Source organism: Betta splendens, chromosome 4, assembly GCF_900634795.4.
Source record: "Betta splendens chromosome 4, fBetSpl5.4, whole genome shotgun sequence".
Lineage (NCBI taxonomy): Eukaryota > Metazoa > Chordata > Actinopteri > Anabantiformes > Osphronemidae > Betta > Betta splendens.
Window position 1 is genome coordinate 7734664 of NC_040884.2, and position 26209 is coordinate 7760872.

The window sequence follows — 26209 nt, forward strand, 5'->3', positions numbered from 1 at the left end:
AAGTTGCTCACTTTCTCTCTTTGGCCAATAAGAGGAGATAATGGGGCATTGAGTCAGAAGGGGAAGGCTTAAAAACACCTCAGTCATGACTGAACCACCGCTCAGCACCACTGATTAAATTACCCAGATCAAGCCAGGTATTTGTCTGAGGACAACTACAATCCATCAGACTGCACTTAGGAGTGCCCAGTAAAGATGTCAAATAACTGTCTGCCGCTCTCTGTGGCTATTTGTGTATGCGGAAAATAGCATTTAGTTTAATGTTATTAATCGGGAATTGAATGGGTTTGTAGTAGCCACACATGCTACACCATGTTTTACAGTGGTTTTCTTGAACCAAATTAAAATGCTGTTGGCCATGATGCCAATGACAATTATCACCCAGATTGGAAACTGCAATTTTCAAACCCCACTGGAATATTTTACATTGATTGTCTCCAAATCTGGTCCATGTTGTTTGGTGCATGTGTCTCCTAAGGCACGGCACAGATTTATTAACCTGATACCAGCCTAGATGTGGCAATGGTTCAAGTTCACATGCTGCTGTGTGTCTGTAAGAAACGGCAGATTATTGGTGAGGATGGTGATGGAGGCGTCTCTCCGTAGATGGATGTCCACCGCTATCTCTCTTCATTGCCTTCGCACTGTCACCAAGTTGTCCAGTCAGCAAAACACAGGCATCTCCCTGTTTGTGTGTACTTGTGGTTGACTGGCAGCGTGACAAACCAGGGAAGAGGGCTGTGAACTGAAGGATGTAACAGTAGAGGGTTTGGGACGAAGGGGTGAGGATGGGTGAGTAGAGAGGGCACCGCCAGCAGGTGTGTGGGAGAAGATTAAAGAAAGGGATTGTTGAGGATGGCCAGCAGTGGGAGGTATTGATTGTTGCTGCATCCAGAGTGTGGGTAATGAGATCTAGTGACTGTGGCTTTTTTGAGTAGAAGATTTGTCACCTGGGGCTAGAGACTGTCTCTGGAGAGGACAGGGGCAGCGGGGAAATGGGCACAGGTGCATCAATAGCAGGAAACGAAAGAGAGGAACAAGTCAGGGAAGGAGGACGGAGCTTAAAGAGACAGAGACGGGGAGAGTGTCGCTTTACTACAACAGCACATGGCACCAGCGATGGCTAGAGGGGAGTCTAAGAAGATGCCTGTTGGGAGCATGCGGCTAATTACTGCAGACAGTCTATGTCTGGACGCATCTCCATGGTAATAAGATGGGCCGGCAGGGCTGGCCAGCACACAGGAAGATGCAGAGCAGAAAATCAATGAACAGGCAGACGAAGCAGGGAGCAGAACCATGCTCATTAAGTCAGACTGGCTGTTTGATTTGGTCCACGGGCCTCGGTACGCTCACGGACGGTAGCGCTTCATGCTCCATGCAACTTGTAGTATTTATTGCTGGAACAGCTGTCTATAAAGAGCTGACGTAGAAATAAAAAAGGTTTGACTGGACAGTAAGTCAGTTTGTCTGGTCCGTCCCTAACAAGCAGTAATGGGATATAGAGTGTTCAGGATGAAGCATAGTAAATACATGAATGAATGATGAATGAATGATGAAGCATAGTAAACAACCCAGCCTTATGTTGGTCTGTATTACACCTTGTAGACATGCAAAAAAGTCTTGTCCAAACATTTAGAGTTTTGAATTTAAGCTTGTGTGTGTGAGTCATAGACGCTTTATAAAGAGCTTCTGCAGAGTGTCATGGTTGTCGGTGTCTTGGTGACAGCTCCACAGTATTAATGATGCTGATAAGATGGAAGATGCAGTGATACTCCTGGCTGTTGATTCTCAATACGCTATTTATTAGTGTCACTAAATGACTTTAGTTATTGATACAGCCTGATGTTACATTTACTATATCGTATAATATTTTCAAATACTGCAGTGATGCTTAGACCCCGCTCAGGTTCCTGCGTCTAGAAAGTTGCTTGCATAATGGCTGCTCTTTATCCATGTGTCAATAACCCTGAGAGGGAGTGGCTGCTGCAGAGCCGAAGCAGCGGGATGCCTGTTTGTGTCTTACGACTTCTATCTGTTGCACTTTATTTCTAAAAAGGAGTAAGTCAGGCTGTAGCTTCACACTCTGTTGTATTGCATTGCATTTAGCTTGTGAAATCTTATAAAATTAATTTTCAAAAAAAGTATTTCTATTTTAATATTTTAATATAACCGACCATGAATATATATTTTATTATTTTGGTCTACAGATTTTCTTTTTAATAGCTGTGTAACACAAAAACCTTTGGTCACGCAGTAATACAGTGTCTTGACTATTGGCTTCATTGTTGGGCCGATATTTACACACAAATGCAGCAAGGAGCAAGGTGTCTCCTGGGAACAAGAAGTTCATCCTGCTGACACATCTCTGACCCGTGAGGAGCGCTGGCTGGAATCAAACAAACCTCTTACATAATAGTCTGGTGGAGCAGACTCGTCTTAAACGGGACAAGTATTCATCAGCTCCGTTCTCTCCTTTCTCTGTTGCTCCCCGTTTGGCCGCCACAGCGAACACAAACAAACCTTTGCCTTAGTGTGCGTGTTTGTATTTGTGTGCGTGCATGCGTGCGTGTGTGTTGACGCTTCTGATGACAGTATCACTCTCTCCCTCCCAGCCATCGGTGTGTTTTTGTTTACACTCGTTCTCCTCCCCCCGTCTCACTCCTCTTCTCTCTGAGGGTGAATGTCTTACATCAGATCACTCAGGGCATTTATAGCAAAGCTTTTGAAGCTTAGGACTCCCACCATGGCCAAATATAGTAAGCGTGAATCCAACAACGGTGCGCGTACGCCAGCCTGTGTGTGTGTGTGTGTGTGTGTGTGTGTGTGTGTGTGTGTGTGTGTGTGTGTGTTTGGTGTGTTAGAGCGTGTGTGTGTGTGTGTGTGTGTGTGTGTGTGTGTGTGTGTGTGTGTGTGTGTGTGTGTGTGTGTGTGTGGGGTGTGTTAGAGCGTGTGTGTTCTCCTGAGTAAATGGCTCTGGGGTAGAAATGTGTTTGTTATTGTTCCCAGCACTTCGCCTGTAGACAACACCGCCAATTAAAGGGGAGGTTTTACGTGTTAAGAGCAGGAAGTGTTGTCGTGTGTGGCTGCACGCTATTGGCTGCCGTGCTTCTCCCATGTTCTTTCCCTGGGGACTGAGCAGCCAGGGCTCTTTACTGCCACGGCTAAATGAAAGGTAAACACAGCGCACCTTTGATCAGGCCCCGCATTCAAAGCCCTTACTGGAACTCTGCGTGCGTGCACATAAGGGAAAAGCTGCGAGCAAATTATTGAGTGACACAGTGGGCTTTGCATCGTGTGCGTTTAAATTAATTAGAGATAAGCTTTCCAGGATGCTACTACCTTCTCTTCTCTCTTGTTGTTAAGGGATGAGTGAAATAACCCCCCCAACCATGCTTCCTTCACCCCCCCCCATCCAGCACGAAAACAAAACAAGGCGTTATATGAATGAAAGAGGGAGGGGCCGAGTGGCCTAGAAAGCCAGGCAGGCAGATAGAGAGATAGATAGTGGTGCAGGGCAGGGTGAGGCTGTGGCGGAGAGGAGGGAGAGAGACGAGCGCCGCGGAGGAGACGCAAGCGAGCGAGTGAGCGAGCGAATGAATGAATGAGCGAGTGAGTGAGCGGGCTGACTGGAGTATGTTTGGCATAGCAGCTAGCTAGTGTAGCGTGAGCAGAATGAGGAATAACACTGCTGCAGTAGTGGTGTTATTCTACTGTACTACCCCCTGCTGAGAGCACGGTGCTGGGATTAGCCCCACGCAGGAGCACCTTGAGGTGAATATACAGCAGGCGCTTAAACACTAGTGGAAGATTAAAATAATAACAGGGTGGCGCATTGATTTATTGCACTTATCGGTCAATATAACAGTGGGATGTCAACAACTGCTTTTCGTGCAGGTGTATTGATTGCCTGTGATGTATATCTGTTCCTCCAACGTTTGTTTTGGCTCCGCTCCCGTCCTGAGATCACTGTAGTTCAGAGTCTAAGCGGCAGCAGTGGGCGCGTGTCGCCTCCATGGCAGGCAGGCACCTCGGCAGCGTCTGCCCCAGCGCGCCCAGGGTTAACCCTGGGTGTCTCTCCTCCCCAACATGGAAGAACCATTGAATGGCTGCCTCCCCCAGCCAGCAAACACATTGGCTGAAGCTGAGGGTGGATCTGGGGCTGGAGCGGCACTCCGGCATGGATCCTCGGCTGGAGCCGGATCGGGGAGGTGTCTCAGCCCTCCCTGCTCTGTTATGTGATGCTATGGTCACAGCATGTACACACACACACACACACACACAGCAGACAGATGGGAGGGGGAGGGCTGCATTTTTCTCTGTGGGTCGGAGAGGACTGTGTGCAGTGGTAGGTTCAGGAGCCCCTGCGTGAACCACAGCGCTATATTTCAGATGTTTCTTTGTCATTGTTTGCTCCTTTGGCATCCTCTCCTTCTCCTCCCACAACATGCTTTGCTTTTGATCAGGCATTGCAGTGGACAGCTCCTGTGTTCCAATCTTACCACCGTAATGTTTAGGTCTAAACTGTGTTTCTTTCAATTTATGCCCCTGAGGTTCAGCTTTCTTATTTTCATTAATGAATAACATGGTTGTTAATGAAAGCGCTCGGTAATACTCTGTAAGTTAGTTAGTTAGGTAGTGACCTCAGTCGCCTACGTGCCCTCATGCTTTGTGGTTCAGTTAGCACATGTTATGAAAGCTGACAGTCTGGTGAGAAACATGGTGAGCCTAAGGTTCACACACGGGGTCAGGAGAGGTCAGAGGTCACGTGGACACAATATTTAGTGGATGCTCTACTGCTTTGCCAGGATTTATTTGATGAGGGTTTTATGTTTGAAGGACTGATTGTTTACTGTTATATAGAAGCATTTGTTTGAAATGCGTTACATTACTCAACCTGCCGTCTCGTTACTTATTTGATCTGCGAAAGTCAGTTCTACACTGCAACAAATTTACAGTGTCCGATTTATTTGCCAGTGGAGGGCAAAGGATAAACCTGATTCCTACTCCAATCACATTGTCAGCCTCTTCAGCTCAATGCTGTTTCCATGGAGCTGCAGACTGTCACTGTTTGCTATCAGATTGTGGTCACGCAGTCTCTTGTTGGTGCTAGGTGTACACATAGTGGTTATTCTACTGCAACCAGCTGGAGTCAGCTTTTTAGTAGAGCTGAGCCATCGATCTGGAGCTGAGAAATTATTACCAAAATATTTGGGTCCAGCCCTGTTTCCATAGCCACCTACATCATTTCCATTACTCTATGGAAATGGTGCCTACTTCCATAACAGACATGGTTCAGCCTATTGATAGAGAATATCTGTACATCTCATAACATCACCAAAGTAAGATCTTGTAGTAACCACACTTCCCTTCTCTCCCTCTGCTTCTTCTCAGTGTGCCATGACAAGTGTAAGCATGGTGCGTGCAGCCTGCAGGGCCAGTGCTGCCATGAGCAGTGTCTGGGTGGCTGTTCTGAACCAGGTAATGCCAGCAGCTGTGTGGCCTGCAGGAACCTCCAACATGGCAACACCTGTGTGGAGAAATGTCCCGCCGGATTCTTTGTCTTCAGGGGCTGGCGCTGCATCAGCTTCTCTTTATGCCAGGTTGGTAAAGTGTTCTAATACTTTTGTGTGCATGTCATAGCAGACTTGTGTATATACATGACTTATGTGTTTTTGTTGTAGGAACTCCATAACCAGTGTAAGCAGACAAAGAAGATGAACCAGGATCGAGATTCAGGCTGCTATGAATACGTCATTCACAATGGAGCCTGTATTCCAGAGTGTCCTTCGGGATACACCACTGTAAACTCCACTATGTACGTCTGGCTCACACACACACACACACACACACACACACACACACACACACACACACACACACACACACACACACACACACACACACACACACACACACACACACACATGCGCGCGTGCCACCATCAGCAAGAGTAGTGCTGAAGATGTAAACTGATGTAAACTGACACAGTGAGACTGTCCTCAGTGTACACACAGAGTAATGTTTGCACATTTATCAATGTTTGTTGATTAAGCACAAAAAGCACTAATGTATTTTTCCACTTTTAATTTAGTTGAGATCTTTGTCCTAATACAGTCCAGCTTTATTTCTATGTCAAGCCTGTAAATTTCCACAGCTTGTCATATAATCACATGCACACATAGCAGACACTGGAAAGGAAATAAAAAATAGTTAGTTAGTTCACAGATACAGATATTCTTTGAAAACAGTGAGCTCAAATTAAGTAGATGAAAGTAAGTAATAGAAATAAAAGTTTAAAGACAAAAATAATTACTAATAGGTAACTAACTAAATTAATAATGTAGTACATGTAAGTATGAAAATAAGCAGTTTACCACATGAAAGACAAGTCTGAGTTGCTCTAAATGAGGCTCTTCTGTCTTCACTGCCTCCAACACCAAGTCGAACCCCACTTCAGCTTATGTCATTTGTATTGTTAAATTTGTGTTGCAAAAAACAAGCAACAACATTTGAAATGTTGATTGGTTGGAAAAGACCTACGCGGGCTCGGTAGGGTGGAATAATGACCCCGGGTCTTTGCGTACGTAAAAAACATTTATTTTCCTATTGAAAGGATTATTCATTAGCAACCTGAGCACAACCTCATAGATCGTCTGGGACATGTTGACTTAGTCTGGGTTAGCAGTTCACGTGAGGTCACGTTATGTGCACTAATGGTGAATTTGCAACAAAATCGCTTGATAACAGACAATATTCTGTGGGTGTATTAAAAAATACACAAGCATGTTGTTCACTGACAGAGACAGCATGAAAGATCAAAGGTCCAAATCCTTGTTAGTGGCCATTTGTCCTTAAGCACACTGAAGCTCTTATCTTAATGTAAATGACACTGGATAAAAGTGTCGGCCAAGTGCCTTTAATGTAAAACTAACCTCAGAAAAGTGTCTAGACCGCACCTGGTCCTGTGTAGCACACACCTTTGTCTACATGAGCAACAAGCAAGGTTATGACCTTATTTAGCATTCTTTTAGTTATTTAGCATCGGAGATATTGCTGAATGAGAATGTGAAATTGTTTTGAAACTGCAAAGCAAAGAAATTGTGGTTTCCTGCCAAAAGGTGATTGATGCTGCCTGTCCCGTCTTAATTAAAAATGAGGAAAGCATTATCAAAAAGACACATTGTTTCAGATAAATGTTGATGTTAAAAGTGATGGAGTAGAAAGATCAGAGAGGATGACTGAGTGAAAAATAAGCAGAGGCTTGTTCCAATAGTAGCAGGTTGTGTTGCTTGAAACCACAAGTGACTGAATGATTGATGGTGTTTGTGTGTTTCTGGTACACCTGTGTATATATGCGTGTGTTTGTGTGCATTCAGGCATCCCAGTGTTGATGTGTGCGGCATGGGTTTCTGACTACATTAGCTTGTTGGGTTGCTTTTTCCAGGTGCAGCCTGGACACCGTGTCCAGCTCCAGAGGGGTGTACGCTATGCAGATGTATTTATTTGGGAAATAACACACTCAGGTGCAGAACTTTTAGTACCGCCAGTGGATATGGTAAACACATTCTACAACCCAGTGTGTGTGTGTGTGTGTGTGTGTGTGTGTGTGTGTGTGTGTGTGTGTGTGTGTGTGTGTGTGTGTGTGTGTGTGTGGTTGACTCTCTTCGATGCTGCCTGCCTGCAGGGATTGTCATCCACCCAGACAAAACATTGCTTGAAGTCTCACTCATACACGCGGAGGTATAAGATGCAGTGGCATCCTTTGTGTGCTCGCGAGTAGATGTGTGCTGCACATTATGTGATAAACAAGAGCTTTCTTTTCCATAGGGATTCCACATCAGAGTCTGTAGGTGTGTGGGTGGGGGGGGGTTGTGTTGCTGCTATGGTTTTGCTCTACCAAAGAAACAAGCGTGGTCAAAGTGGCTTTATCTGGCAGAAGACACACACACACACGCACGCAGTAGAACCTTCCTCCCATTGGGGTCATTCTGTAATATTAAGCCATATGTAAATTATTAGTATGTTTGCAGCAGTGTCTAAATGTTTTATGAACTAACCTCTGGTCTCCCCAGTTCACGTTTGACATCCTTGAGTAATATTATGAGCATTTGACACATGAAAATATTACGTTTGTTCATCTTTTGTGGATCTTGTGACGACCCATAAGTACAGCAGCGTGTGCAGTCCCAGCCCAAGGCAGAGCGGGGCCTGCGTTCTAGATGCTTCTAGCAGACCTGCAGCCCGAGTCACAGAGTTCAGCCGGACAAACCAGCGCTGTCTCTTTAAGAGCTGCTGCTGGACTCGGCCCGTGCGCCTGTGCCACTGTTTTTACACTGCAACTAGAGCGTTACCTAGAGAAGCTGAATGTACGATTTTCCATGTGGGAGAGAAAGAGAAACACAATATGATTATTTTACAGATGGTTACAGTAGGTTTCTACTTACGCAGAAATAATTGTTTGGCCTCTGACTGGTTTAAAGTGATAAGACTCTTTGTTAATTGTTCCTACAGGTGCTGCTTTAAAAAGCTTCCTGTTAAGACTGTCACTGTCTTAACTTTGCTTAGCTCTATGTAGTTAAGTTTGTAAACCAAACAGGCAACGCGAGTGACATATTTAATAAGGGATTTGTTTTGCATTTGGGCCCAATGATGGGATGAAATTAAGATGTCAGAATTCATCCATAGCTGCTAAATAACCAAGAAATACTGACTTTACTAAGTATATAAGGACCTTTGTGATTAAGGAAGTCAAAGCTGGAGCGGAAGAGAGGGATTATGTTAGTCGGAGAAGGCTTCAAAAAATGCTCATTTGTGAATGAAGTGTCGGGTGTTACTGGCTGCTCACTAGACAAGGCTTTCCTTTTGTGAATGAGCTTCCTGAAAGGCGGCACTATCAGGGCTTCATGTGTGTGCGATTAGGTGCAGAGGCACATGTTTGCAGGGGAGAGGAGACGCGTGGAGCCGAGGGAGAGTGGAAACAGAGCAGGGCCTGTTCGCTGCAGCTGGTGTCTCTGCGTCATTGTTTTTGTCGCGTGTGACGTGTATTTGTGAGCTCCTCTCCACAGGATGGGGCTCAGGTGCGGATGAGGGTCTGCGTCATGTAATTCTCCTAATATTGTTTATGGACGTTTTAAATAGGACGGTTACGCGCGCTGGCCTCTGAACGCACCTGCCCACGGGCTGAATTGAACTTTTGTTTCTGCGTGTGTGCAGGTTGACCTGCTCGCGGTGCGCAGGCCTGTGTCCTAAGCGGTGTGTGGGAAACAAGACCATCGACTCGGTAACTTCAGCCCAGGCGATGCGAGGCTGCACCGTTCTCCATGGCAACATGATCATCAAGATACGAGGAGGGAGTGAGTACTACTACGATACCGCACCACCTGCTGGACCTTCTGTGGAGGCTCCGCTTGTGTCTCTCTCTCTCTCTCTCTGTCTCTCTCTCCCTCTCTCTCTCTCTCTGTCTCTCTCTCTCTCTCTCTCTCTCTCTCTCTCTCTCTCTCTCTCTATCAGCTTCCAGTCGTTTAGATTGTCTTTCTGCTTTTGCTCGAAATGTGTTCATCTCACGGCCGTCATGCAACCATCTGGTCACCACCCTGTGATAATCCACATGGCCAACTGCCTTTGCCTTTTCCAGACAACATAGCTGCTGAGTTAGAGGCTAGTTTGGGCCAGATCGAGGAGATCACAGGCTACCTGACTGTGCGCCGAGCCTACGCCCTGGTGTCTCTCTCCTTCCTCCGCAAGCTACGCGTCATCAGGGGGGAGCATCTTGAGACAGAGTAAGTCTTCTTCATTCCTTTCTTTTCAGAGCATGTGTCTTGCACGTTGTGCATAATTTCTCTATCTGTGTACTGTCTCCTTCTTTCAGTGTTTATGCCTTCTACGCCCTGGACAACCAGAACCTGCGTGAGCTGTGGGACTGGTCCAAGCACAACCTGACCATCCAGCGCGGCCGCATGTTCTTCCACTACAACTCCAAACTTTGCATGTCTGAAATCAAAAAGATGGAGGAGGTAACGGGAACCAAGGAGCACAACCAGAAGAATGACATCTCCTTACGCAACAACGGGGACCAAGCCTCCTGTACGATCGACGACATACGAGTCATTTAAAGATTTACAAACTCTTGACCAAAGTCGTGTCCTGAGCCGTCTGTGTTTGCTTTTCAGGTGAGACTAAGACGCTGAAATTCACTCTGATCAAGACTTCAGCAGTAATGATTATGTTGAAATGGGAGCCCTTTTGGCCCTTGGACTTCAGAGACCTGCTGGGATTTATGGTCCTCTACAAAGAGGCGTAAGTATCAGACAATCAGATCTTCATCCAATGTGTGGAAGGACTGAAGACTGCTGATGAGTTTATTTCTTCAGCAAAATGACATTTCTGACTTCCACTCACTTCCAGGCCGTATAGGAACGTGACGGAGTTCGATGGGCAGGATGCGTGTGGCTCTAACAGCTGGGCGATCGCTGACGTTGATCCCCCGTCACGACCCACGGACGGCAAGAAGCCCGATGATCCAGGACACTTGATACGACCGCTGAAGCCATGGACCCAGTACGCCATCATGGTCAAAACCCAGCTGTCTTCATCTGATGAGCACCAGGTGCATGGAGCCAAGAGCGAGATAATCTACGTCCGCACCAACCCCTCCAGTGAGTTACAACACTTGACATGTCTACTTCAGTAATAATAAAGCAGTGTTGAATCAGTGGGTTCAAACAAGGTCCTTCACTCATCTCTCTGGTCAAACAGTGTGTGTAGTCCAAACCACTGTGTAACTGTTTTCACCCATTTTCTCAGAGCCCTCAGTGCCTCTGGACCCGATTTCTTCTTCCAACTCCTCGTCTCAGATCATCCTAAAGTGGAAGCCTCCCACCAGTCCCAATGGCAACATAACCCACTACCAGGTTATCTGTCACAAGCAGCCTGAGAGCAGAGACTTGTACACGTATGACTACTGCCGACAAGGTAATTGTTCCCATCTGCCCCGGACTCCTCCTGTTTGTTTCGCTGGCACCCCCACCTCACCTGTTATCTGTCCTGCCCAGGAATGAAGCTGCCGTCTCGTACCCCAACCCACCTGGACAGTGAAGACGAGCAGAAGTGGAACCACACCGATGAGCCTGCGTCGGGCGGCCGGTGCTGCGCCTGCCCCAAGACGGACAACCAGCTGAAGAAGGAGCAGGAGGAGATAGAGTACCGCAAGACCTTTGAGAATTACCTCCACAACGAAGTCTTTGAGAGCAGGTAGACTTCCGCTTGTAAACTGTCTGTGGTAAATTGATAATGTGATTGTAGAAAGATTAAGTAACTGATGGTCAGGCCACATTTATGAACACTGTCATCAGTGACTCAGAAACTGTATGTGTCTCACAGTGGCTCTGTCCTGTGTAGGTCACGTAGAACCTTGCTTTGTGCTGGGCACCACCATGGGGAGCTCACACACACACACACACACACACACACACACACACACACACACACACACACACACACACACACACACACACACACACACACACACACACACACACACACACATATTCTTGGTTAGTCCCTCTTCCTCTCTGGGGGGAGTGATTTCTCTGCCCATTATCATTCATGCCAGTCAAAGCTGCAGTCATGCAGACAACTACTTGGCCACACACAGACACCCACACTCTCACGTACCTGGGCCCTGTTTTGAAACAATTGCTCAATGGCCTTGATAGTAGACTTCGAATGGACGCTCTCTTTTCCATGAAGTGCTGTCAGCTATAGCTTCCTGTACATAAGCCTGATCACGAACAAAGTGATTCTACCTATACGCCACTGACTTACATTGGCTTGCGTTAGTGGCTCATGTGGAGAGCTTGCACTCGTTGCCCCTCAGAGCTGAGAGAGCTGGCTCAGCGGCACCCCCTAGTGGCAGACGTCAGTAGCTGTGTTTGCAGAAAAACACTGTCAGACCTGCTACATTCTCAAGGTTAGTGTGAGTAGACGTTCTGCTTTCCTCCACCCTACTGTTCAGCAAGTCCAACTCAAAATGTGCCTGTTTTGCTTTTTTTTGTTTGTGAGCCTTGTTGCAGGCACAGACAATAGACACAACTTCATTTTGTTTATGTTCATTAGTTTTTAACCAACCCTTTTGCTGCTTGCGTTGTCTGTTTCCTCCAGACCGTCCCGGCGGCGACGCTCAGTGGGAGTTGCAAATTCCACCCAAAATTCAAATATTTTTACCACGACTCCCAGTCTGGAGTCTGGCTTCATCACAGCAACGCCTGAAGACGAAGGCAAGGACGAGGAGGAAGCCAAGGTCTGACACCATACACACACTCATTTGGAAGCAGTGATTGGTTGCTGAGTTTGTCATTCTGTGTTTGGGATGCAGACAAATGCCCTCTAAAAAAAAACGTCTTTTCTGCACAGGTGGAGTTGAAGGTTTACTCAAAAGAGTCAACAGTCATCTCCAACCTGCAACACTTTACCAGTTACAGAATAGAGATAATGGCCTGCAATGATCTGACAGATCCCAAACACTGCAGTATGGCTTCCTATGTCAGTGCCCGAACTATGCCAGAGGGTGAGAACAAATACCTGTTTCTTATTGAGTCGCCTTTTAATTTAGTAGTTTTACAGTACCTTAAAGTGTGTTTTTCTTTATGACTAAATACAGAAAAAGCTGACGATATCCCGGGCCCTGTGACCCATGAGATAGTAACATCTGAGTCCCCCCATGTGTTGATAAAATGGAATGCACCACGCTCTCCTAATGGCCTCATCATCCTGTATGAGGTGTTCTACAGGAAGATTGGAGACCCAGAGGTCAGTATCAGCCCAGTGAGACTTTGAAGGAGTCTGAAGAAAGGCGGGTTCTTCTTTTCTGAAACTAAAGTGAAGGAAGGACAAAGGAAGAGAGGCCAGGCAGGAAAAGGACTTAAACCCTGTATAGACTATCCTATGGAGATTTGTTTGCAGCGACCCAGTGTGTGCTTACGTCTTCTGCAGCATGTGTGTGTATAGCTGTTTGTCTGAGACACTGTGAGCGTGTGCGTGCGTGCGTGTGTGTGTGGTCGTGTTGTTGTTTACCGGCTGCAAAATGTGTGAATTCAGCTCTTATTGCTATTCATTGCTGCACTGCCTGACCCTAGGAGCCAGTAGCAGCTCTGTTACCATAGCGACAGAGGCAGGAAGGAAGACTAGGATGCAGTGGCAGGGAAGGACTGGCATCTCAGACGTCGTCTGGAGTACACCGCATTGCACTACAAACACCCTGCAGCTGAAGCTGAATTATTTGGCTGTATTTAAATAGGCACATATTAGGACTTAACACATTAGTGCACACTGACACTGACTGTCTAATTAATTAGCATACCTGCTGAAAAATGTATTAGTTTAGTGTACTGACAATGGTGTTCTTTAGCTTATAAATTGAAGCGCTAACATTCTAAACGTGGTTATCCAGTTTTAATAAGTTGTTTAAATAACACTTGTCCCTTTTTTCTTCCACCTCTTCTTGGATTTGCAGATTCACGTTTGTGTGCCCCGTGCAGATTACAACAAGACGGGTGGCGCGAGGCTTTCGCTTTTGCAGCCTGGGAACTACAGCGTGAGGGTCCGCGCCACCTCCTTGGCAGGAAATGGCTCTTTTACAGAGACCACATACTTCTTCATGCCCAACCGTAAGGCAGAAGTTCATGCTGTGTCTTTGACCTACAGTATTTGTCCTAGTCATGCATTGTGTGTACTTAAATCTGCGTGTCTTGCAGCGGATCCTGGTTTAATTTGGATCGTGATCGGTCCGGTCATCTGCTGCATCCTGCTGCTCTTTGTTGGAGGTGGAGTGGTGTGGATGCTTAAGAAGAGGTAAGATATTTGATTGATTTTAACCGGAACATCATGGAAGGAAAATGCCAACTCATTTGTTTGAAACAGTACTGTGGGATAAGGCATGATGTGCCATGTTTTGAGCCTAGTATGCTATAAGAAGCATGTAATAAGTCAAGAAGCGCATCCTGTACAGAGGAAAGGTGCCATTTCTACAGCTTTCAGTGTCTCAGATGTTGTCTGTGGTTGTGTTAAAGGCAAACAGAAGGCCCAACAGGACCTCTCATCGCCTCCTCCAACCCTGAGTACATCAGCGCCAACGATGGTAAGAAAATAAAATACAGCATGCTGCGTCTTCTCTGCATATTGTTGGATGCAAACCAGTACGAGCTGCTTCTTGGTTTACTACTATAGTAATTTGTGTCTTTTCTCCATGTAGTGTATGTTCCTGATGAATGGGAAGTGCCCCGGGAGAAGATCAACCTGCTCAGGGAGCTGGGTCAGGGCTCCTTCGGCATGGTGTACGAAGGAATCGCCAAGGACATTGTCAAAGGAGACCCGGAGACGCGCGTCGCTGTGAAGACAGTCAACGAATCGGCCAGCCTGCGGGAGAGGATCGAGTTCCTTAACGAAGCCTCTGTCATGAAGGCCTTCAGCTGTCACCACGTGGTACGATACGCTTTGCAACACAATGCAGTATCTCTGAACACTCTGAGCTCTCCAGGTGAGCTTCGCTGTCTGTAAGAGCTTACCACCATCAGCATGAGCAGATATACCTCGCCGTCCTGCGCGATGCTGCCATATCGACACACAGTTTGACTCCCAAAATGTTTACAAATGGTCGGCAAGACTCTTTCATTAAATAACACGCTTTGCTTCAATGAAATTGACATTTGTTGTGCTGTTGAGTTGCGGGAAGAAATCCATATCAAATCCATATCATTTTCAAAAGAGCGAGAGAATTGACTTTAAGGCAATGATTTATTAATGTGTTTTCTGCTGTGCTGCCTGTTGAACAGCAGGAATGTTGCTCTTAAAGATGAAGAAATGCAGGATTCCCTGCACTGAAGTGAAATAGTGGCTTAGAGATTTTGAAGGTGTTAACAGATAGTGAAGTTACGCATGATTCATTGTTATTAAATGTGACCTAATTGAATCTATTTAACGGATGAATCTTTCACTTTGGTGCTCATGTTTGTGATGTTTCTTGTGCTGTGTAGGTACGTCTGTTGGGGGTGGTGTCCAAAGGTCAGCCCACCCTGGTAGTGATGGAGCTGATGACCCACGGCGACCTCAAGAGCTACCTGCGCAGCCTCAGGCCCGACTCTGAGGCACGTGACTTAGAGTTCGCAGTGTATTTCTAAACACACGGACCTGATGGTCACACACTTCAGACGACTGTCAGTCTGCGTGAATGTCTGTGTGTGCCTTTGTTTTGTAGAACAACCCATCAGGCCACCCCCCACCTACACTGAAGGAGATGATCCAGATGGCCGCAGAGATCGCAGACGGCATGGCTTACCTCAACGCCAAGAAGTTTGTGCACAGAGATTTGGCTGCCAGGAACTGCATGGTGGCCGAGGACTTTACTGTCAAGATTGGAGGTAGTGCAGCGCATGTGTTTGTTTCGTTGTCCCTGTTTATATCTCTGTTAGTTCTGTTGGCGTCCAGTTGTTCCATGTGTTTAGAGCAGTCATCAATTTTACCATGTTGGCACCTTTCTGTCGTCTGTAGACTTTGGAATGACGCGAGACATCTATGAGACTGACTACTACCGTAAAGGAGGGAAGGGGCTGCTTCCCGTCAGGTGGATGGCTCCAGAGTCTCTGAAGGACGGGGTCTTCACGGCTCACTCTGACTGCTGGTACGTCACACCTGCAAACCTGGTCCTGATCACGCTCCCGGTGCGTTTGATGACTTGTGACCACGCGTGTGTTCCTGCAGGTCGTTTGGTGTCGTGCTGTGGGAGGTCAGTACGCTGGCAGAGCAGCCCTACCAGGGTCTGTCCAATGAGCAGGTTCTAAAGTTTGTCATGGATGGAGGCTACCTGGACCGTCCAGACAACTGTCCTGAGAGGATGTGAGTAGAACTGGCATGAAACTGCTGGACAATATGCGACACATTGTTCAACAATTTGTTTCTGAGTTTTCCTGATGTGAGAGTTGGCTGTTTTTTTTTAAATCTTTTATCCTGTTTTTACCTCCCTTCAGGCACAGCCTGATGCAGATGTGCTGGCAGTACAACCCCAAGATGCGTCCGGCGTTCCACGAGATCATCGAGATGCTGCGGGAGGACCTGCACCCGTCGTTCCAGGAGGTCTCCTTCTTCTACAGCGAGGAGAACAAGGTCCCCGAGACTGAGGAGTTTGACCTGGACCTGGAAAACATGGAAAGCATCCCCCTCGACCCGTCCTCATACTCGCAGAGGGAGGAGAGCTTAAGCAGGGACAGCGGGCCCTCTGTGGCCCTCAGGGGGAACTATGAGGAGCACGTCCCCTACACACACATGAACGGTGGCAAGAAAAACGGACGAATTTTATCTTTGCCCAGATCCAGTCCTTCCTAACGTTTCCTGTTTTCTTAAAGAACTTATTTAATCTTCCCAGCCTTTCCCACTCGACTTCGTCTTGTAGTCCATTGTTCTGTATTCATCATGTTCCTCCTGTCATTTTCTAATGATTTTATTATTCTTGTAGAAGAACTTCAAAAATGACACAGATCTCAGGACCATACCTTAGCTTAACTCTTTGCTGCCAGACACAGACAAGCAAGAGATGCAAACGTGGTTAACACGTGGTTAACACTTTTTTTTTTTTACTTCGGACATCATGCGTATTGGTTTTCACTATTGCCACATTTCCAGGACTCATCTTGGCGAAAACAGAGGAAAAAAAACTGTGAACACAACAAACCTTAGACAACCAAGAAGGCTGCTGACGCTCAACTTCCTCAAGGCTTGTCCCTCTTGTCCCCATCAGATCTGCATTTCACGTCGAAGTGACATCTTTCTATTCATATAGTGGCCTTCTTATATGTGGCCTATAAACAAAGAGAAGTGTCTGTCAGCGCTCATACTAGTTTCACGTTGAACGATGACTTAAATCGTTTTGGTTGGTGGGATGACTTGCAAAGACTTGATCCTAGAACAAAAGACCTATTCCTACAGGAATGCTAGCTCTCTTTTTTTGGTTCTGCAGAATTCCAAACTACACACAGATTCACTGGGTGTTTGGTGAATAGTTTTAATTTATTTGCTTTCGTTGTCATTTTCTCTCCTTTCCTTCTACCTTTTGATTTGTGTCCTCACTATATGGCTGAAGGATATTTAAACAGTTAAGAATTGGACTGACGAGTTCCTCAGACTGACCAATAGCTGCTGCTTTGATGTATTTTAGTGATATAGAAATATAGAAATATATATATAATATATATAGTGTATATAGAATATTGGTGTTTTTATACCAATATTTTATATATAATATAAACATAACATATTGAGTTTTTGTAAATAGTTCTTATTTGTACGATTTCTCATCAGAAGCTTTGCGAATATTTTGTTTTGACAGTTTTTCTTTCTGGGGTTTTTAATTGTTCCTTTTTATAAGCCCAGAAATCACACTAATCTACCATCAGTGCTCTCTGTGTCTTAGGCTGCTGTCCGGTCTGTCTGTCTGTCTGTCTGTCTGTCTGTCTGTCTGTCTGTCTGTCTGTCTGTCTGTCTGTCTGTCTGTCTGTCTGTCTGTCTGTCTGTCTGTCTGTCTGTCTGTCTGTCTGTCTGTGTGAATGGGAAAGGAGAAAGCCCTGAAATATTGGCAACTCCCTACATTTTTTATGAACCTTGTTCCCACTGAGAGCTGTCAATACTTTGAGGCGCTTTTACAACAGCAATGATAAAAACCAACAACAAAAATGGGATAATCGAAAAGGCTTGATGCAAAAGGGGAATGAGGGGAGTGGAGGTCCACCTGTTTGGCTCTGGTCAGGTCCCGCTGGATCGAAGCGTGTGACGTGCTTCATATCACATGTTTCTATGCGTCGCAGCTGATTGTCAGCGTCTTTGTTAACTCTCCGCGCTCAGAATGTGCTGAGAGCTCGTCCCGGCTTCGTGATTGTACTCGTCCTTGTGCTCGGTGACAGGTCAGCACCAGCTCTCACTAAACTACGGGTCAGGCAGATATTTGGTCCTTGGTTCTGTCTGTGGCTGCAGACAGGTCCCCGTCCTGAGGCGTCCTATTGGCTGCTGAGCTCTCTGTTCAGAATCAAGCCGGTGGAAAATTCCACGTTTCGTGGCGTGAGCGCTGGGGAGAAATGTGGAAAGTTCCAGCTGCGTTCAGAGTCCACAGCAGGTAGCGGCGCGAGGGAGGCCTCTTTCAGTGTGTGTGTGTCATCCTGCTACTCTCTGCACTATCACATGCAGTTAGGCAGCGGGGACGCGGTTTGCAGCAGCGCTGTCACTCAGGCCTGGGTTTTCAGGACGTCACCTCACCACCGCTTGATCCCCCTTCTTGATCATCCATCAGGACCTATGTGTTTGAGCCTCTTTCCCGTCTCACACGCCTCTAAAAATGCCCCCGACATGTTAACTGTCTTCCTTGTGTTTCCTGCGCTCATTAACTCACCTCAGCCATCAGAGTCTCACACCAGATCCTCCCCAGATGCTCCCCTCTCGCACTCAAACAGCCAAACAGCATCCAGCACTTACAGCATCGCCAAAGTGTTGCCAGCCTTCTGTCAACCACAACAAAACCTACAGAATCAGAGCGAGCGAAGGCAGAGAAGCTGCCTCTCCTTATTGTACCAGTGCCTTCTCAAACCCAGAGCCACGCATGCGCAGACCCATTGTAATGGCTAGAGCAACACAGACACACAGACACACACACACACACACACGCACACACACACACACACACACACACACGCACGCACACACACACACACACACACACACACACACACACACACACAGCTCCTCTCTGTTCTTACTTTGTGAGCTTGGCGTCACATCTGCGTTCGTGTCATCAGGTCACAGCTTCGTCTTTTCAGGCCGCTCGCTCCTTTTTGTCTCAGCGTCCTGTCCCTCTGAACTTCAAAAACCTAAAAAAAACTTAAAACCTGAATGAAAAAGAATCACAATCAGAAATACTGCCCATCGGTAGTTGTGAAAACCTACACTGCAGCCTCAGAATCAGGACATAGCTGTTGTCCCCATCTTGACCTGTCGCTTATCATGCAGCCGTGTGCTGTGCTCACGCGTGTGCGCTCTTTAACTCCGACGGTGCCCGTGTGTTGGACACCAGATGTTTATTTCATTCTGAGAGGAAGGCGGTTCGCTGTGTTCCTGTGCCGGCAGAGAGGCTGGTCGTGGGCAGCAGCGCTGGTTCCTGTGGCCTTTGTGTTTGGGCCAGAGTCTACCTCAGCGCAGATGGAGGACTCCGTGCCCCATCATTTCAAATAGCATTCTCACCGTGCGGTACCAACACCGCTGATGAATTCACTTTCCCCATCGTCGTTGTGCGTTGACCTTCACTATAAACAAACCTGTGGACTGTGTGTAGCAGTGGCTCCACTGGTTTCTGGTGACAGTGTGTATAATGATCTGTTCGGCCTAAAGCCCTTCTCACCTCCAGTCTGTCGGCCCATCTCTTTGTGGTCAAACTGTTAGCATTGAAATCCCACCTCACCTCCGGTTGTCCGTCTGTTTTGGTTCTTCGTCGTCTTTTGTATGTGTGTTTTTTCTACTGTGAATACCAAGAGATGACCTTTATTTTCTGTCAGTGCCATGGATCGGGTCTGTTGTGGCTGACCAGGACGCTGGCGGCTGGGCTGGTTTTAAAGTTTTAAACCGAGGAGGACCATCACTCCCCCTCGCTGCAAAGAAAACAGAGGGTGGACTGGGACAACCCTGTGTGCCATAAGAACTATTAACAGACTCGAAATCTAGATTGTAACTTCTCGTCTCAGGGAGGCGGCCTGATGCTTTGTGGTGGGAGGGTGGAGGGGGGAGGAGGGGGAGGAGGACTACCTTCCTGCTGTTTTTTCTACTCTGACTGAAGAGCAAGTTCTCTGCATCCTCGCAGACAGCAGCCGGCGATGACAAGGACACAACAACAACAACAACAACAACAACAACAACCCAAACGACCTTGACACAGATCTGAACCATTTCTCCCTCTGTGATGATTTATCAGGAATCCTCTGTCTCCCTGACGTGACGCGGTGTTGACTGCCCTCTAGCGGCTGGAAGGGAGGACTGCGGGTCAGGGGTGGCGAAGCGGACGGGGCCCCTGACCCATAGTGCCTTGCTCAGACTGACCGGCCACCCGACCCGTCCCTCTCAGTCCGTATGAGCGGAACCACCACTCACCAGCGTGTCTCCACCAATCACTGAAGGGGATTTTTCACCAAACAGAATGAAATCGAAATGTTTTTATGAAATTCTGTATTTTTGGTTTTGTTTTGTTTGTTTGATGCCCGGACAAATAGATTCTGACCGCTCGGTGAGGAAACACTGTAATTGGGGATTATATGACAGGTGACTTTTACCAAAAAGAGGCCGACCCTGTTGCGTGTCTGCTCTGCTGAGGCCTGGCTCGCTGCCTGCATGCGTAATGACTCGTCTCCACCAGCAGGCGGCGCGGTCACTCGAGGCTCGCGCTTCCCTTCAGCCCATTTTTTGGCCAAAGCACACGCGAAATCGCACGATTAGCGGCGAGCGGTTGTGTTACGATTGGGTTTGGTTTTTTTCCCAATCGCCCGTTAAAGTGGAAGCGTTACACGTTAATAAGCTCTTATCTGTAAATAGCCCACGGAAAACGAAAGCACTTGATTTTAGGGGAAGTTTAGGTTTGTTTTGTTGGACTCCGATGACCTAAAAAGCGATGGGATTGAACACGCCAGCAGAGTGAGAACAAAGCATTGTATGTATTATTGTTTTAAAGAGAAGAAAAAAGTATTACATTTTAGAGATGTTGATTTCTATTTTTTTTAGCCAAAGTAGGAAGGGAAAGTAATTACCCTTTTCTGACTGTAAACTTTTTACTACACTTGTACATTATGAATTTAAAATTGTTATCAATGTGTATATAACTTTTTTTCCTCTAAATTTGAACAGCTAGATTTCTTTGTTTATCCTTGTTTGTTCGTGTGCTCGTGACACAATCCGCCACACAGAGGCGCGCAGCGCGGAGTCTGTCCACGTGTTGAACGGGAGCGGCTCGACTCCGGTCCGAGGACTCGACCCGGTCTAACATGAACAGCGCGTGGCCTGAGACGTTTCCCGCCCTTAACCCCGTGCATGTCCTGAATGTTGGTGATACGTGCGTTTGGACCGCGTCAGCCAAAAAAAGCCTTTCTCTCCCGTCAATAAGACGCCACCTGTCTCAGATGTTGTGTGTATTGTTTCTGACCAGATGTGTGTTTAGTACATGTTTTTTTTTTGCTCAAAAGACTGGAAGACCACTGCTTATCCTTTTAATGGAGAGGAATGGAGTGACGAAATGCTGAATAAGCTAAAAATGAAACTTCACTGGTGTTTCAAACTGTACATCCAAACCGGAAGTTGTTAAAGGGTTTAGACCCGCGTCTCCATAATAAACATGACGCTGCTGTCAAAACCAAATCTGCTGAGGATTTAACACGATGCACACCATGGCGCATTGAGGCGCAGGCCCGTGGTTTCCCGCGCGTTTGATTGCGTCAGCTCACCCCATAAACTGCTTGGCGTCGACTCACTGTAACGCGTGACGTCAGATCCAGATCGCAGCGTTTCGTGCCGCAGACCTTCATCCCTCCTTTGAACTGTTAAACGCGTCGGCGAGTGCTGCTGCGTCTCGGCCGACGCTCCTCGCCGTCTGCGTGTGCGGCGACGAACCAGGGGGAAAGCAGCTGGACTTTCAAAGTCCCGTGTCGCTCTGGAGCGTTGCTCTGGTTTACGCGCCCAAAGGTTTCTATTCGTCTCTGTCCCGTTCTCTGTGCCGTGTGCTGTTTAAATCAGTGGACTTGTGTCTGTATCGTCCTCAGTTGACGCCTCGACCGCAGCTCTCTGTCTGATCGCGCCTCCTCCTCTCGGTCCTTTCTCTCCCTCCTCGGTGCACATAGGTGGTCCCCAGAAGGCTGTGTGCAGTCCTGCAGGTTACCTCTTCATTATTGTCCTGTTTTTATTTTTTTATTTTTGTCAGTCGTACATGCTGATGTATTAATTTCGGGGCTGTGTGCAGACAGCAGCTGTATATGTGTGAGTCTGTACAGTACGAACCCGCAGCAACACGAGGACGCTTCATCCCTCACACTGGATCCAAATGTGCCATTATCTTTATATATCACATATATCATATATTGAACACACACACAAACACCCACACAGGCAGAGATACATGCATATTGTACAGGATCAAAAATGTGCCATGACTAAATGAACGCTTGACAATTTATTTTTTCTATGTTTTCAAAAGGAGAGCCAAGTAGTGACATGTACAGAAAGTGTTGCAATGATATGAAAATAAAAAAAACTTGCTGTGTGTAAATTATTCAACAATTAACTGTTTATATTAAAATTATGAATAACATTATTGGAGAATGCGCGTCTCAATCTTGTTAAGTGTGAACTGTTGCAGGAGGCCAGAAAACGAAACCACGTCTGTGGAAGTGTCACAGTGGAAAGTTTACCGCTTCTCAGTGAAATGCTCAAACACGCAGCCAGCGTGGCGAAACAAACGAAGGAGTGAGCGTGCGTCGCCGTGGATCACGCTGTGCGTCTGTCACGGCAGCAGTCGCCCTACTGTCCCGTGTGAAACTACCACGTGCGGTAAATCTTTGCATTTCACACGTGTGAATCTCGTCTCGGGGGAAAACTCCACCACAGCTCATTCACGCGTCGACGGCTCCGGGGCCTTGAAGGTGACTGCCGCTCCGCGCGCGGAGGCGTGAGCGTGACGGCGCCGTGTTCTGACCGAAACCACCGCAAACGCAGCCGGTTCCTCCCAGAGTCGGCGCAGAGGAGCCGCAACAACATCACGCACCGGCGCAGAGCCGCGCGGCAGGTTTGACGTCCGAACGGGAGCGCGCCGTGCGAGCGTTTATTGATCAGTCAGCACGTGACTTGGCCTCAGACGCGCTCGTGCGCCGTGGCTTGGGCAACCGTGCAGCTGCGTGCTGCTGCTGCTGCTGCAGGCGTTGTCGTGTGAAAGTGAATGTGGGGCACTGAGCTGCAGACAGAAGAGGAAGCGGGCTCCACTGCAGCCTCTGTCACACCGAGCGCAGTCTGACTCCGACCCTCGGCTCCGGGGCTCATTCCTGCTGGCGACCGGACCGGATTCACACGTCCACCTGCCGCGAAGCACCGTCCAAAGTAAGGAACTGCTCTGTTTTCGGCCTAAACCTTTGCATTCGAACTCTAGAGTTTTACTGTGGGTTGTGAAATGTTTTCCTGCAGTGAACTTAAAACTTTTCCACTGGCCACAGCTCTGCCCCCCCCCCCACCCTCTGTGGAGAGGAGGGTGCTTTTCCCACTTGCTTTTTCAGCCATCCGTGGTTACGCTTGTGCCAATGAGCGACGCCGTGACGCGCTCCGCGTGGCCGTGGCACTTCGAGGCTCCGTGCTCCTCTGCCGCCGCTCCCTCAGCGTTACGTGTTATCGAACAGGAGACGTCCCGGACCAGAACTCGCCCCCCCCCCCCCCGAGACGCGCACTCGGAACAAACCCGCTTGCATCACGGCTGTTGCTCGAACTTCCTTCTCCTTTCGGCGCGGCCCGCTTCCCTTGCGCGCACCCCCCCCCCCCCCCCCCCCCTCAGCCCTCTGCTGAAAGCATCTGTCTCCATCCAGGCGTCTCACAGCGTGTGAAAAAAAAAGTTCCACAGAGTTCAGTAGTTGCATTTGCTGTTGTGTAACACGGTCAGAAACGAGCTGCTGCATCCTTCATGTCTCCTCCTCCTCGCCTGCTTTTTCCCTCACTCCAGCTGAGCCTCTTGGGAGGTAATCCTCACCCAGGGGTGGACTCCCCCTCTCTCTCGCTCTCTCTCCCTCTCCTCCCTCCATTCCCCCCTCGCTGGAGCTCCGGTCAGAGCTCCACTCCCCGCTGCGCTGCTCCCATGGCGGACTCCCCGCTCAACAACTCCTGGCCGTCCTTCTCCAGGCTGTGGATGAGGAGATGGTCCTTCAAGAGAGGTACGAGGCGAGCGACTGGTGTGCGACTGGTCGGCCACTGGTTTGCCGGCTGGACTGGGAGGGGAGACGACACCCCGCTGCCTGCTTTCATTTCCCCTCTTCTTCTCTTCATTCACTTGTGATGCGCCTTCTGCCGTTGTGACCCGATCGGGGGTTTGTGGTGAGTGACGGTTGCGGCGCTTGGGTGAGTCATTCCGCGCCGTGCTGCGCGGAGGCCGTGCGCGTCACAACGCTGAACGCTTCTCTGATGTGGGGGGAACGCGCCGCTCCGACCTGCTGCCTTCCTGAATGAGCGCTTTAAAGCCTCCATAGATGGAGCGTCTCCTCCTTTCTGCTCACCCCGCACTCGCACGCGGGCCTCCAGCGCCTCCGCCGCTCTGTTTTATCTCTAGCAGAACGCGGCGCTTCAGACACGAGGGAACCTTCCAGCGCGCTTCCACTCGGCTCCGGCTGCAGCTCGGCGCCGTGAAACACCAGTCAGATGAACGCGTGATCAAAGCGGCTCTGTGACACGACACTTGTTTTGATGTGCGCTCCGACCTCGGATCCAACAGCCGCTCCGTTCTGTTTTTCGCCTACACACAACATCTGTCACGCACACACACACACACACACACACACACACACACACACACACACACACACACACACACACACACACACACACACACACACACACAGGTGCTCAGCACTCACACTTACAGTCCTGTCCTGAGCCCCCACAGAGGAGCTGATGGGGTGTTTTTACATATTTTGTGTGTCATCTTTATACGTGGGACTGAGGTTTCTGATTGCGTGACGTGTGGCGTGCGGCGTGCGCCTGCGTGTCATCCGCTCGGCTTCAGCGTCGGCTGCAGTTCCTCCTGTGATTGTCATACACAAATGTACCGTAAAGCATGTGTCAGACCCATGTTCCCAGTTTGGTCACGTTGGTTCAGATGTCGCTTTTTACTGAGGCCACAGAAACAGGAAATGCAGTTCCCCTTCTCCGTTTCTGTGAAACATCGCGTTTTATATGAAAGAACTACCGAACTACTGTGTTTGTCTGTATTCTCGCTTCTTATTATAAAATGCTCAAATGTGTATTGACTGCGTGATGTTTGTCAGGCCTCATACCCTGACAGGTGTGTCACAATAAGTAAACTATGCTATAGAAGTGATTCATCGGGTTTTAAGCTATGTTTAAGCCTCCTGGTGATTTATTGGGTGATAATGATCATTAGTTTTAGTGGCAGACCACCTCTGCAAAACAAAAAGACTGTGCCTGAGCGCTTAGGGAGACACACACACACACACACACACACACACACACACACACACACACACACACACACACACACAGACGGTGATGTTTCATCCCTGTGTGATGTATTAGCAGGTATGAGAGGCCAACCATAAAAGGCTGCAGTCGCCCCTCGCCGTCTGTACTGGAGTTTACACTCAGCACCAGTGGGAAACAAATCCTCCCTCCAGCGAGGACGCTGCCACCCGTGCAGCCCAGCGGTGTTTTAGTTCTATAGGAACCAGGCCCACGTGTGTGTGGGAGCGCCTCTGGCCCGTCGCTCTGTGGGGGGTGGACGTCCAGGGCCCAGCGCGTGGTCAGTCTCATCTCGAACCCGAGCGCGACTTCACAGATCCACCGTCACAGACGTTTGTTATTACGGCTCCGACCGCAGACGCACAGAGAAGAACAGGCCGAGATCTGTGAACGTGATCGAGACGCTGGTTCAAACATAGCGGCGGCGGCGGCGGCCGCTCGGTTTCACTTTGCAGCAGCAGGCTGCAGTTTTTCAGCACAAAACCACTGCTTCATCCGCTGCTTTAAACAATTCACTCAGCTTTTAATGGCGAAGACGTGTTTTACTACACGTTTTATTCGTTGCGTCCTCACAAATCCTACAATCATCGCACATCGACTAAAGCCGTTTAGAAACATCCGTTGTGCAACAACTTCTCCTTCTAACTCAATCGCGTGTTCTGTAGAACGCGTAGAAGCTGCAGCGGCTTTAAAACCCCGTTCACGCCATTATGCTGAATCAGAGCGCGTCACTCCGTGGGTGAGAAAACGAAGCGGTGCAGGTTGAGGCCTCCGGAGCCGCGCTGCCTGAAGGACGCCTCTGCTTAAATGAGCGTTATGTAAGCGGCGGTGGCTGACGCGCTCCCCTCCTCACATGGGCATGATGTGACTGGATCCCACAGCCAGCGGGACGCAGTCAGAGCAGGGGAAGCAGGCGACT

At 48.2% G+C, this 26209-nt stretch overlaps 2 protein-coding genes across 4 annotated transcripts in view; both read left to right on the plus strand.

Annotated features, from left to right (window-relative positions):
* Positions 1–22375, plus strand: part of insrb (insulin receptor b) — a 53452-nt gene extending 31077 nt beyond the window's left edge. Inside the window, exons 3-23 of the mRNA XM_029149000.3 lie at positions 5392–5600; positions 5682–5815; positions 9214–9353; positions 9635–9779; positions 9869–10083; positions 10170–10296; positions 10405–10655; positions 10804–10971; positions 11052–11250; positions 12160–12298; positions 12412–12565; positions 12659–12807; positions 13511–13664; positions 13752–13848; positions 14067–14134; positions 14249–14478; positions 15030–15140; positions 15251–15413; positions 15544–15673; positions 15754–15888; positions 16020–22375. Coding sequence (XP_029004833.1) covers positions 5392–5600; positions 5682–5815; positions 9214–9353; positions 9635–9779; positions 9869–10083; positions 10170–10296; positions 10405–10655; positions 10804–10971; positions 11052–11250; positions 12160–12298; positions 12412–12565; positions 12659–12807; positions 13511–13664; positions 13752–13848; positions 14067–14134; positions 14249–14478; positions 15030–15140; positions 15251–15413; positions 15544–15673; positions 15754–15888; positions 16020–16374 — 3473 coding nt within the window. The 3' untranslated portion in view covers positions 16375–22375. The remainder of the gene's footprint in view (positions 1–5391; positions 5601–5681; positions 5816–9213; positions 9354–9634; positions 9780–9868; positions 10084–10169; positions 10297–10404; positions 10656–10803; positions 10972–11051; positions 11251–12159; positions 12299–12411; positions 12566–12658; positions 12808–13510; positions 13665–13751; positions 13849–14066; positions 14135–14248; positions 14479–15029; positions 15141–15250; positions 15414–15543; positions 15674–15753; positions 15889–16019) is intronic.
* Positions 22376–22916: 541 nt separating this feature from the next.
* The window catches only part of arhgef18b (rho/rac guanine nucleotide exchange factor (GEF) 18b), a 29197-nt gene continuing 25904 nt past the window's right edge, over positions 22917–26209 (plus strand). For 2 of the 3 annotated variants that reach the window (XM_029148997.3, XM_029148998.3), the window contains exon 1: positions 23653–23972. In XM_029148997.3, coding sequence (XP_029004830.2) covers positions 23726–23972 — 247 coding nt within the window. In that variant the 5' untranslated portion in view covers positions 23653–23725. Of the gene's footprint in view, positions 23155–23652; positions 23973–26209 lie in introns of those variants that run through there. The other variant, XM_029148999.3, reaches the window with a different exon arrangement.